The sequence below is a fragment of the Corapipo altera genome, unplaced genomic scaffold (assembly GCF_003945725.1).
Source record: "Corapipo altera isolate COAL_440 unplaced genomic scaffold, ASM394572v1 0, whole genome shotgun sequence".
NCBI classification, from domain to species: Eukaryota; Metazoa; Chordata; class Aves; order Passeriformes; family Pipridae; genus Corapipo; species Corapipo altera.
This window is the reverse complement of record NW_020884872.1, coordinates 76,868,113-76,882,223: the sequence shown is the minus strand read 5'-3', so window position 1 is coordinate 76,882,223 and position 14,111 is coordinate 76,868,113. Positions and strand designations below refer to the sequence as shown.

Below are 14,111 nucleotides of genomic sequence, written 5' to 3'. Positions count from 1 at the left end.
ACCAGCTTTTTAACAGAAAAATGATGTATATGTGCAGAAAAAAAATTGGACATTCCACGTGAAATTATTCAGCAATCGTTATGGGTAATAACTCTTTGTTAGTATCCACTGTAAGCAAGCACAGAGTATCTTGCACGCCATATGTAGCTTTCTTATAGAGGTTCAGCCAAGTCCCTAGTGGGAGCTCTCTGGGTTTCTTCTAGTCAGCTCTTTCAACAGTCCCCCTCACTCTGTGAAAAGCTGTGCCAGCTGCTGCTACACGTGAAGGACCCTCTGTCAAAAGCAATTTTGAGAATTATCTGGTTTCACATGCTGGCATTGGATCCTCTATTTTATCTGGTAATTTTATGCAATTTTAAACTGGCAAGAACAACAAGCCAGCAAAATGACAATACTGTGGAGTTCATGGTGGTTTGTCTAAGTTCAGGCTTTGCTTTAGCCACAGAGAAAAATCTACAATACTAATTTATAATAAATAACCAAAGGAAATTCTTGTCTCCTACCCATGGAAACAGAAGGGAAGCAGAAGTTGCATTAGGTGACTAGGCTAGCTATCTCCCTAAAAAGAAACAAGGCAGCTCTGTTCTGGTTTGGTCAAATACCTTTGAAGGTCTTTTTGAAAATGAAATGCTAGAAATTCATTGTCAAAACTACAATGACATGTACTTAAATTTTCAATCATTTCATTGCAAAAGCACATTTAGAAATACATTCTGACTCACTTTTGATAAGAAAAACAGGTGACACTTTTTTTCCTTAATCGATTTGAGGCTAATGGCTTGCCTAAGGTAAGCTTTAAAAGTAATCTGCCTGACAAGGTTTAACTTTAGGTCCTGCAAGCATTGGTGATGGCACAAAAAATAGCAGCAGCATCAGGAAATGGCATAGTCAGTGGAGACAAATCCTGAGACAAGATCCCTGCACAAAAATAAAAGAGTGCACAGGCAAGCCTTGAAAAATATCCTGTGTATATTGATAAAAAACCCTTTAAAGCCATTCTTCAAAAAAGCAAACTGAACTGACAGATCAAGTCATTATGATTTCTTTCTTCATGCCCTTCCTCTATATCCTTATGCACTAGATGAAACCAAACCCAGGGAACAAAAGTGCAAAGTAACAAAATCAGGAATAATAGCTTTCCCTGTTTTGTTCTGTGCTTTCTTTGGCAAGGAGACAGCTATTTAACTCCCATGCCACTGAAGCTATTTTCAGGCAAGCATGTGAGAACCAAGGTACTTGATTTTTATACAGGACATCACACTGTCATTTTCTATGATTCTTTGTTCCCCAAAACTAGATATCCAGGTACCCTGTTATTGTACCTCAGTATGTCACATAACTCTCAGTCTGCAAAAACAGTGGTGGCAAAAACTCTGAGCAGGAAAGTAGACAGGAGGTGAGACAGTACAGATAGTAAGGCCACACCATTTTAAGGATGGCTGCACCCTGGTAAGGATCTCCAGTCTTTGCTCTCATGTAATGGCAGCTGCGGGTGGCACTTCTGCCTCTTCAAGCTGCCAGCGCTCAACCCCTACAGTGGAACAAAAAGTATCACTATAGAGTGATACCATCTGTAGAAAAACGTTGTCAAATGAATGAACAATGCCCAGCAAGGGTGTGACCAGTTATTGGAGTGGGGAAAGAGCAGGCTGAACAGTCACAGATCCACTTCTCATCCTCCTCTGCTTTCCACTGCGGGAACACAGGTACAGGATCAGTCCTCAGATGTATGCTAGAGTATGGCATGAGGTTCCTCTGTGGTGTAAAAAAGTCTGTTTCTGGAATGATGCTTGTTTCTCTGATGTCATGTGGCCAACAGAATTACTCATTTCTTGTCGTCTTTTGGTAGGCAGGCTGTATGTATGGAGATGGGGATGTAACACCAAAACCTGGCTTTGCTATGCAGGTCCAAAGGCAGACCCAAGCCACCTTGGCATTACTCAATGATGCTGCAAAGGTGGGGTTGTCACTGCACCCATTTCTCAGAGGCACCACTCAAGACACCCTGAGTATACTGTTAACATAGTAGTGTACACTGTCAGAGAACTGACTCCGGAGGTTCAAATGTTTGCACATGCTATTTATGTAACAGCAGAGCACATACATACTACGAGTAGCCAGATCATTACTATATGATGCAATAATTTTATATTTTACTTAAGATTTTAACTTTCCAGCATCTAATTACGGGATTCAGTGAGAAATGCATACCATATCATTAAGCTCTTCTGGGTGAAAAGTATTATTTCCAAACAAAAATTAAACCAAGCCTATCCAGGTGAAGAACTGTTCTCTTCCTTTAGGAGGATGAAAGAAGCAAAGAGTATCTTTCCCCTTCTCCAACTACAAAGCCATCCTACTAGAAAAACAACAATACATGCATGACTGACAGTTTGGGAACGCCAGGTCACACCATATGGACAGCAGTGAAGCAAACCAGCATCCTCCTGTGCCAACCGCCAAACATTCAGCAACCTAACAAAGCAATTTGAAGGTGACCGATGGAGCAAGGGAACAGGCCTACAACCTGATCCACAAAAACAGCGCCATAACTTTGGGGCTTTATATTAATTTCAAAGCAGCAAATTCTCTGTAGGCTTCAGCAAAGGAGGTCTTAAACCATTTAACTGACATCTGGATCTGTTAGTGAAATCATTCCTATTTGTGATTATCCCTGCTGTGATATCACAATTAAGAAGCTGTGATGGTCCACTCCACAAAGAATCTCCAGGCATTATCACCACCTACTTGCTGTTCTCATGCAGCACTACTGTCACTGGTTTGCTAAAGAGAAGAATTTATCTTTCAAGCACGACAGTACATAAAGGGTTTCCAGGTTCCACAGTACTTCTGGTGACCAACATTCTGTGTACCTATTTTTATTCCTTCTCTCAAACCAGTCTGGTTCCTTTATTTTTGTGAGTCACATCAGATTAGAAATACATTCAACTATGAAAAAAATCTTTTGCAACTGATCCAAGAAGAAACAGTAACAGAAACCCACGCATATTACATTTGCAGCCTCTTTAAAACTAAAAAACAAACAGAAACAATACAAGACACTGAAAAATACTGACAGGTTTCCTTACAGTCTTATTTAGAAATGTATTGCAGTTGAAGTCACTTGTAGGATATCCTGTGGATGACACATAAGGTAGTCAGTACAGGAGAAAAAGCAACTGGACATTTGAGTGCACAAAGCTTTGTTCTGTATTTTTGCTACACAATCTGTAACTGCATCAGTTACCCTTACCTCTTCATCTCTGTCAGTGCAAAGGATTCAATTTGGTTTTTTTCAGTGTATAGACGCTAGCTGAATATCTTAACTGTAAGCATTGTAAATCTTACATCCATAAGCCCCTCACTACAAGAAAGAAACTGAGGTGCTGAGGTATATCCAAAGAGCAATGAAGCTGGGGAAGAGTCTGGAGCACAAGTCTTATGAGAAGCAGTACAGGGAGCTGGGAGTGTTTAGCCTGGAGAAAAGGAGGCTCAGGAAGATCTTATTGCTCTCTACAACTATCTGATAGGAGGTTGTATCGAGGTGGGTATCAGTCTCTTCTCCCAAGTAACAAGTAATAGGACAAGAGCAAATGGCCTCAAGTGAGGTTTATACTTGATATTAGGAAAACTTTCTTCACTGAAAAGGTTGTCAAGCGCTTGAACAGGCTACCTAGGGAAGTGGTTGAGTCACTAGTCCAGAAAGTATTTAAAAGATGTGTAGATGTGACACTAAGGGACATGGTTTAGTGGTGGGCTTAGCAGTGCTGGTACAATGGTTGGTCTTAGAGTTTTTTTCAATTCAAACAGACTCAGATTCTATAACAAACTCATCACTGAATTCTGAGGCATTTTCTTTTATCCTATATTAATTCATGTGAACTGTGAGCCAGACCTTGCTGCAATAAGCACTGATGGAAGCTTTGTCATTGACTATATTGCAACAAAGGTCAAGATGGCTATTTTTCAAGTTTTTCATGGACTTAGTGTTTAATAAATATTTTTACAGAGTCTTAACACTATCAAGTCCCAAGGCACAGCAGGGCTAAAATACAATGGCAAGAAGTTTGAACAGAAGGTAAAATGTGTCCTCCTGCACAGTCTCCAAATATGCAGAACTCTAACTGCCAAAGCAGAAACATGGGATGTGGGCCTTCACAGTGTGGGACACAGATCAAAAAGGAAGCATGAAACTGAAGATTACTCAAATACAATAGGAAGCTCAAGATCATGTGGGATTTTTTCACTACCAAAAATATTAGAGCCAAACCCAAACTCCCAAAAGAAGGTATCACCAGTTTGACAGTGTAAACAGGCTATTTCCTTAGCTTTATAAAAAGGAGATTGATTCAAAACAAAGGGCCAAACAACCTAACACAATCCAGTGTTTTAGCCAGGAGATCCTCACGAGAAGCAGTGATATAAGTGGTCTCTTTTATCCAAAATGTGGTATAACGTAATCAACCTTACAAATACAGCAGATTTTTTGGAGGCAATTATTAAATACAACTTCAATCAACTAAAAGATTACTACTAAATTTTGCTGCAGTAGAGGACAAATTCCTACTACAAAGAAAGGCAACACAGAGTTTTCATGGTATTTCTTAGGACTCCTTTAATATCCTTGTGTCAAATCCCTGGAGCTGAACAAAAGCCAGAAAAAGACAGGGCAGACCGCCCTTCTCTATGGTTGGGATCATACTACAAACACTGACAGGTAACTCAAGTTTTCTCAGCTGGGGAGGCAAAACACAAGGCTGCTACACAAGAAATGGAGGATGAAGGCAAGGAGAAGCGACAAGCTGGGCCCAGAGATGTGAGAGAACCAGACTTCTTGTTCCTGCTACTCTTGTGCATAGGAAAAGGGGTGAGAGTGGGAAAGAGGGAGAGCAGGATGTAAGAGATGGGGAAGGCAACCACTGCTTCTTAAAACTGATGTATTCCATCCATCATCATCCTCCTCTCAGCTGTAGTAGGTGCCACTGTGGAATGGTTAAGGTTGGAAGTCATCTCTGTATGTCACCATTATTGCTCTAGAGACAAGGAGATGGTATTTTGAGGCCTTTGGGACCATGATATAGCATGCAGAGGCCTACTTTTCCTACGTTCAGAGCCAGTCCTGTAGGATATTTTATTTGTTCTTGAAGAGATCGGTCTGTAATTTGCTGCAGATATATTTTAATATTATCAAGACTATCCATAGGAAAAGACTGGAGCATAAAACACATAAACTCCTGCTGCATCTTTTGTACGTACAGTATTATTAGAGGCATGAAAAGAAAGCCACTCTGTCCTTCTAATTTACAGCTCACAAAAGGAGTTTCTCGTTGTACAAATAATACACATTTTGTGCATATGTTCCTTGTACATAGTATTTACACCCAATCTAAAGAAGAAGTGACAGAAATATAGTGTAGTGAATTTCTATATTATTTTGTTCAAAGAATTTCTGCCTTGTATAAACCTTTTTCTAATAATTTCCTTTTTACTTAATAAAAATTTTAGTAACTTTCAGAACTTCAACTAGCAAAACTAACAGCCATTTTCAAACATAACTGCTGCTTTCAACCCAAATTCCATAAATTACATACCTACCAACATCATGTAAAAAGGATCTTAATTACCCAGAATAGTTAGCCTCAAATATTTGTCTGACACTTCATTGTTCAACTAGGACTTCAAAAAATTACATTAAACCTGGAGTGGAGGGGGGGAAGGAGGGCTTGTATTCTAAAAAAATAATCCCTAAGTACAATATTTTTATGATTTTAATGCTAATTTGGAACCAATTATATCAAGTGTACTTAATCTCACTTCCTTGTGCTTCTGTCCTTTAATTTATGTAACTTATATGTGCATATCTATTATGCCATATTAGATATATGTTAAAGATACAAATTACATTTATTCCGCAAAGGCATATACAAAAATATTCATGCCTATGATATATATACTTTTTTCGTTTTAAGTTTAATAGAATATTTGATAAATACAGTTGACAAAAACATAACAACAAAGGCTGTGGAAAAGGCTGAGGTACTTCTTTGCCTCAGTCTTTAATAGTAAGACCAGTCGTTCTGCAGGTATCCAGCCTCCTGTGCTGAAGACAGGGACAGGGAGCAGAATAAAGCCCCCACAGTCCAAGGAGAAATTGTCAGTGATCTGCTACACCACTTAGATACAAGTTTATGGGGCTGGATGGGATCTAACCAAGGCTCCTGAAGGAGCTAGCAGAAGAATTCACCTGGACAATTTCCATCATTTACCAGAAATGCTGACAAACCCAGAAACATTTGGTTAGCAAATGTGATGCCCAACTACAAGAATGGACAGAAGGAGGATCCAGGGAAATACAGGCCTGTCATCCTGACCTTGGTACCAGGGAAAGTCATGGAACAGATCATCTTGAGTGCTATCATACTGAATATGCATGACAACCAAGGGGTCAGGCCCAGCCAGCGTGGCTTTGTGAAAGGCAGGTCTTGATTGACCAACCTGGTCTCCTTTTGTGACAAGGTAACCCACTGACTGGATGACAGCAAAGCTGTGCATGTTATCTTCCTGGACTTTACTAATACATTTGGCACTGTTTCTCACAGTATGCTCCTGCAGAAACTGGATGCTTATGCCTTGGAGGGGTGCAATGTTTGCTGGATGAAAAAATGGCTTGATGGTTGGGCTGTCACAAGTGGGATTCCTCAGAGATCGCTTTTGGGGCCAGTCCTGTTTAATATCTTTATCGATAACCCAGACGAGAGGATTGAGTGCACCCTCTGTCAGCTTCCAGATAATGTCAAGTTGGGCAGGAGTGTTGACCTGCTGGAGGGTAGGAAGGCTCTACTGAGGGATCTGGACAGGCTGGATTGATGGGCTAATGGCCATTGTATGAGGTTAAACAAGGCAAAGTGCCAAGTGCTGCACATCCTGACCTGTATCAGCAATAGTGTGGCCAGCAGGACCAGGGCAGTTGTCCCCCTGTAATAGGCACTGATGAGGTTACACCTCAAATCCTGTGTTCAGTTTTGGGCCCCCACTACAAGAAAGACATTAAGGTGCTGGAGCATGTTCAGAGAAGGGAAACAGATCTGGGGAAGCCCAAGTCTGATGAGGAAGCTGAGGAATCTGGGGTTGTTTAGCCTGGAGAAAAGGAGGCTCAGGGGGGACCTTATCACTCTACATCTGAAAGAAGCTTTTAGTGAGGTGGGGGTTGGTCTCTTCTCCCAGGTAACAAGTGAGAGGACCAGAGCAAACGGCCTCAAGTTGCACCATGGGAGGTTAAGATGGAAGAAACATTTCTTCACTGGAAGGATTGTCAGGCATTGGAAGAGGCTGCCCAGAGATGTGGTTGAGTCACCACCCTTTGAAGGTATTTAAAAGACATGTAGATAAGGCACTCTGGGTCATGATTTAGTGGCAGATTTGGCAGTGCTGGATAAACAGTTGGACTCAATGATCTTGGAGGTCTTTTCCAAATGATTCTATTATTCCTAATTTTGTAAATATTGGTACACTTGGTTCATTATAAAATATAGTTAGCTTTACTCAGCATCACCTCACTTACATATAAGCTGTTCAAAGTTTCTTATTACACCATCCTGTACGACTGTGCCCCTTGATTTTAATGGAATTAGGAAGATGCTCAAAGTTAAGCATATGATGAATGTTATTGCACTGAATCCCCATGAGTTTTCTATTTATGCCTATTCCTAGATGTTTTATAAAACACATCTCTGTGAGATCACGGTGGGAAAAACCTCCACATTATTTTAGAAATTTCAGCATTGTTCAGTTTCACAAGTCAAAGCAATACTATTATCAAGTTTTTTCTTCAAGCCTTTTAAGAATTAGCTGGCCTAATTCCATGTCATACAAATACATAAAAGAAAACAACAACAAAACAAAATAAACAATAAACAAAAACAAAAACCAAACCAAATAAAAAAACAACCAACCAACTAAACAAAAATAACACCACACCAAAAAACATCCACGACATTTTGAGAGACTGGTCAGGGAGTTTATAGTGACTTTCACTGTATGAGACACATCTGTCTGATAAAACACGTTTCAAGCTCCTTTAGAGAATTCCTACATAGTTCTTGCTGCTGAGTCAGGGTTGGAATTATCATGCAATATCCTCTGATACTTCAGTCCAAACTGTTAATTATATAGATAAGAGACATCAACAATTAAACAACTGTAGACCAAAGTGTATTACTACAGGGAAATTATTAAGGTTTCTTTAAAAATAACTGATGAAGCCTAAAATACACATTTTTATACAAAATCTACGAAATTGGGGATATAAAGCCTATAAAACCAAATTTATTCTATCCATTTTACAGTTGACACAATTTTATGTTACTAGAGTCCTTTAAAAAATGTATACAAGCCTATTATAAAAGAACTCAATAAGTGTGTTCCAAACCCGAGGTTTCTATATCACTAATAATACCAGAGACATTTCATAGAATCATGGAAACATGAAAACACAAAACCATAGAATCATGGAATAGTTTGGTTTGAAAGGGACCTTAAAGATCCTTTAGTTCCAACTCCCCTGCCATGACGAGGGACACCTTCCACTACACCAGGTTCTCAGAGCCCCATCCAACCTGGCCTTGAGCAGGCCTCTCTGGGCAACCTGTGCCAATGCCTCACTACCCTCACAGTAAAGAATTTCTGCCAGTATCATGAAATTATAGAATCATAGAACGTCTTGGATTAGAGGGACGTTTAATATCAACTAGTTCCACACTTAATCTAAAAAAAAACCCAAATGACAAAGCAAACAAAACCCAGAAAACAACACAATTGTATCTTTTCCCAAGATCAGACTCCTAATGCCTATTTGGGAAGAGAATACTGCCTAAATCACCGAATACTTTTCCTCATGATTAGGTACAGGCCAATGCAGGGAAGAAGAGGGTAGAGTTAATGGCACACATCCATTTGTACTGGCCATGACAGAGCAGTTGGTCAACAGCAGAAACTGTTGGCAGTTTCCCAGAATTGTAAAGCACGATTTTTCTTTGTATTTTGGTGGTGCACAAGCAAATCAAACTTTTGAAATTCCTTTTTATTTTTTTTTTTGTTCCTAATGAAAACCACAACAGCACAGAGTCTTATCTTGAGTCATCTGATATTATGGTTTCAAACCCACATCAGAAGATACTGATTCCATGGCTTTCAGTTGTTTACATACTGAAATGATTTGACACTATGCTGTCTGGTTTGGTCTGCTTTTTCTTTAAACTTTTGAGTTTAAAGTTTAAAATATATATAGTGATGCTTAGTCTGAAGATATGGACTAGGAATACTTTCCTAGGCTAAGTGAATGTTTGTTCAATAACAGATAAAAAAGAGCAAATTATGTTTCAGTTAGACATTACAGAGTAAATAAGTACTTTTTATCTCCCACTTTTCATCTCCAAGTATACATAAACAACCAAAATCGGAGAAACAAAATATAAGACTTCTTGTAATTATATGGTATTACCTGCATACTGCAAACTGGGAAAATGAGTCAAAAGAGAAAAATGGAAGCATCTGGAAGACCTCTCTGTTTGTTATTACGATGAACTTCAAAGGACTTAACAGCATAAATAAACACTTTAAGTGAATATCACTACCTGTGCTATAAGTGTTGCTGGCATTTCCAGGACACTTAAAAAAATTGATTAGTACTATGCTGGACTGCTGAGTCATCAATGCCCGTCCTTCCACTGGGACAAGAGGATGTCTTGTAAGCAGGTTATTTATATTCTTAATATCTTCAGCAGAAACTACAGTCTGGTTAGGTTTGGTAGCCATTAAATGGCACTTTTGTATGTGCTGCCCTCATCTACAGATTTCTTATCAGCAGTCTTAAGTAAGAGCAATGACAAATAGGCCAACCTCTTTTAGTCTGAAAAAAGAAAGAAAATAACAAATCGCGCAGAGTGCAAAGGTTTACTTTGGCTGAAAGTAAGTCCAAGCCTCCATATTAAAGCTCCATGTATGCAGTCTCACTAGTTTATCCTGCTTGGAAATAACAGAAAAATAGAATCCAAAGGATTGTTTTCTTTTTTAATAAAAAGTGTAGGTGGTCTTGGACTTGCCAAGATATAATGTTTTTTAAAAAGCTGAACAGGCCTTGCTTCCTCTTCAGTATCTCTTTTAATTTCACAACATAATAATCATGATCATCAACCCAGAATATATTATTAAATTACTTTTTATCCTTTCTATGTGCTTTGAGAAAGACTATTGGAACATATTTATCCCCAGTGTATTGTGTGCTCCTAGATCCTATTCTGTATTGTCATGTCTGCAAATATTTACAAAGCAAAAAATACCATCTCACTCAGTGATGCAACTGACATGCCTTTAATGCTATTCCATATCATTGCTTCAGACCAAAACAACGCAAAAACACCACTTCAAATTATGAAAGACAGAAATACTTTTAGTGGCCTACAGCCAACCATGGTCTAAACACGGCTTGTGAGCTCATCACATGAATGCAACATTTGGAATACCACTCATAACCTTTGGCTGCACAAATACAGACCTTTAGTCAAGAAACTCAAGCAACAGTTTTGTTCATTTAAGTAAAATCAGGGGGATAAGCAGTTGATCTGCTTTGGATGTTGTAACCTGATGCCCAGCTCCACTGGCCACACCAGAACACAAAGTCTTCACAGAGAAAAATCAAGCAGATTCTCAAGCACAGAGAGAGAGCAAGGCATGATAGGGGCTGTTTGTGGTCTGACTAAAAGTCTGTTACCCTCCTCAGTAAATGGTTATCCAGTAAAAAGTTGCAGAGGTGTCTGACTTCAGCATGGGCATGTTTCACTACCTCTGTAGGCTGTAGGACTCACTAGCACGTGACTCAGAAAAGATGAAAGGCAGTACATAATTACATATAGATCTGCCAGCAGCCCCAGTATTAGTCTACCTGGTACACATGAAGTTCACCTACTACAAGTTGTCTCAGATAATTTTAAAGGTGTAAAGCCTAATCATAACATTAAATGATCACAACTAGGAAGAGAGCAACTAACTAATCATTTCAGAAGCTTGTTCTCTTCATCACTCCAAGAAGCAACTTCACCACAGGAAGTCCTCTGCAGAGTAAAACATCTGTCACACTGCCATTAAGATGAAAACTTTATTTATATTAGGGGTTAATGATTTCTTCATTGACTGCACAGAGGAGATCAGAGTAAAACACATTTTGATGTTTTAGGTAAATCACTGCAGTTTTCTATAAAGAAGCTTGTTTGAAGTCTGACTTGAATGGAAACTTGTTCAGTTTAGTTCAGAGATGGTCCCAGTTCTTCTACAAAGTTTAAGATGGTAGGCTTACAAGTCATGAAGCTTGATAAGGTACATAATAGTTTTAAAGGATGAAACAGAAATAACAGATATATGCTTTTATTACTTTTTAAATGAGATTTAACTGGACTTCTGTAACAGAATGAACTGCAATTCTGTCTTGTTTCTTGACTCAATATCTCAATTCTAAGAAAAAAACCTGTCCACCTTTACTATGCCTTCTTTCAGTGGTTAGAAAGGCATACAAAAGATTATTAGGTTCAATATGGCTCCAAAGTTGAAACAAAGACATAATCCTAAATCAACTGTATACCCATTACATGCATTGTATACATGCCGGAAAATAAACACTGGTAAATACAGAGTACAGTCTTGGAAATGTCAAGAGACTGGGTTTTTGAAAAGGGTTTATAAAAAAATATAAATTCTGTCAACTGAAAGATGTTAACTTGAAGACTGAACTTAACTCTGTTCATTTTCAGGGACAAAATCTCGCATTTCACTGTGTAAGAAGGTACACAGCAATGTGCAAAAGCAGGTCCACGTGAGGCTGGAACACAACAGGCTGCTTCCCAGTGAGAGGCTCATCACTCTTCCCAAAGTGAAAGGTGTGGATTCCAGAGCTGATTCCCAGCAGCGCTATTTTTATGCAGCTTCCCCATTCATTCACCATGGGGCCACAGCACGCGGCGACGCTGCCCTTTCACTGGAGGCACCTGAGTCCCACTCAGCCGTGCTGCGGACGCTCGGCAGCATCTCGGCTGTCCAGGGCATCCTCCGCTGGCAGCGGCGGGAACACCACCAGAGTTGAGATATGCCAGTTGACACCACCCTTCCTACCGAACGGGCAGTATCCGAGAGCCCGCGGCCGCCCTGCAGGGTGCTCACCATCCCTGGGCATCACAAGGGACGAGGCCAGTCCCGGCGAGGCATTGCTTGCCCAGCAGACCCAGGGGAACCCCGACCCCTGGGTCCCTCCAGTCGAGGTAGTCTCCCACCTGGAGGGCGGTACCTCGACAGCCCTTACAGGAGCCAAACGCGGCGACGGCTGCGGGGGGGGGGGGGGGGGGGGGGGGGGGGGGGCTGGGAGAGGAGCCCCGCTTTCCACAAGAAGCCCTGAGGCGACGGCTTCGCTCACCACCTACAGCCCCGCCACAAACCCGCCGCTTGCCCGGCATTTCCCCCGCCGTCGGCACATCACAGTCACACGGGGGACACGGGCCCGATGGTTGTCAGGAGCGGGGTGCCGGCCGCAGCCCGGAGGGGACGCTGACGGCACCGCCGACTCCCGGGAGACCTCCTCGAAGTTGCCCTGAGAAGTCTGGGACCGCCCGGAGGTTCAGTCCCCGGGCAGAGCCGCCCTCTCAGTCCACACGTCCCTCCTGCCACCTGGCCACACGCTCCCGGACCAGTCTCCAGGGACCAGACTTCAGGGACTGACCCCCATTCCCATGGCTGACCCCTCGGGGACGGGACTTCCACCCAGACAGACCCCCGTCCTCCCCTGGGGATGCGGTCCCCGTTCCCGGGACAGAACAGCAGCCTAGGGGTTCGCTCAGGGCTCCCCCCAAAAATGCAGCCCTTGGGAACAAATAAAGCACCAAGACACTTACCATCTCGCCTGATGTTGGAGGCCCGCAGGGCTTTTATAGATCCGCTCTGGGCAGGGGCGGTGGTGCCCTGACGGCTGCAAAAGTTCGCACGGACGACGGCGTAGAGCAGGAGGAGGATGAGCAGTTGCATTGGGACCAGCTGCGAGCGGGACCGTGTCTCTGCGAAGAAACGGGCTCTCCCGCCGAGGGTTCTTCCCTCGCTCGTGTTTTCTCCCTCTTGCCGGACTTTTTGGTTGTTGCGGGCTGCTTGTGTGTTTGGGGGAGTTGTATGCGGGGAGCGAGGGGGGGTGGGGGGTGGAGGGGCGGAGGGGGAATGGCACAATCCCCGCAAAAAAAAAAAAGCAAAACCCCACAGCACGGGAAGCAGCAATCACCGCCGACGCGCTACTCTCCGAGCTGCCTCCAAACTTCCTGCATGCTGAACTTTTGGCTGCCCTTCTGGGCCGGCCAAACTCGGCGGAGGTGCGGAGAGGTCGGGCCGGGTCCGCCGCCCCCTCCCCTCGGCCCGCACGGCCGTGCCCCAGTGTCAGGCGGGAGCTGCCGCTGCCGGGCTGCGCCCGCCGCCTCGCACCGCCCAGCCCTGCTCCGCCCGGCAGGAGCCGCCGCCGGGGTCTGGAGCGGCGGGAGCCCCGCGCTCTGCGCCGGGGGCCGGGTGGGGGGGGGGAGGTGGCCCTGGGGAAGGGGGCGGGAGCGGTGCCCAAGCCCTCCCTGAGCTACTGGCCACGCCGTCTCCACTCCGGCCGAAGAGTGGCAGGAGGGGTGGTGCGAACGCCGGGTTCCCGGCGGGTGGCTGCGGTGGGAGCCGCGTGCCAGGGGCTCCCCGACAGCAAAGAGGCCGCGCACCCGAGGGTCCCGTCACGCTCGGGATCGCGGTGGCCACGTAAAAGTCATCTCTGGGCTGAATGACTCAAACCACCGAACTGCACCAGGGCGGGTGAGGAGACTTAGTGGGAAAATTGGATAACCCGCAGTTGTCCCTGGGAGAAATACATGGGCTCTTGTGTCATGCCAAGTACTGTCAAAAATCTTTCATAAAAAGGTATTTCCTACTAATTTAGACTCTCATTCAATTAGGTCTGGTATTAAAAGATTGTATTACTGCCTGGAAGACTTTGGGTCTAAACCAAAGGTATGTGAGGGTTGTGATCAGATTGCTAGTTTAATACTCTCTTTCCTTCC

The 14,111-nt window shown here is 43.0% G+C and overlaps 1 protein-coding gene across 4 annotated transcripts in view; it reads right to left on the bottom strand.

Annotated features, from left to right (window-relative positions):
* The window catches only part of PDGFD (platelet derived growth factor D), a 146,442-nt gene extending 133,023 nt beyond the window's left edge, over positions 1-13,419 (bottom strand). For all 4 annotated transcript variants that reach the window (XM_027635456.1, XM_027635635.1, XM_027635542.1 and 1 more), the window contains exon 1: positions 12,933-13,419. In XM_027635456.1, the coding sequence (XP_027491257.1) occupies positions 12,933-13,062 (130 nt within the window). In that variant the 5' untranslated portion in view covers positions 13,063-13,419. The remainder of the gene's footprint in view (positions 1-12,932) is intronic.
* Between the last annotated feature and the right edge of the window lie 692 nt (positions 13,420-14,111).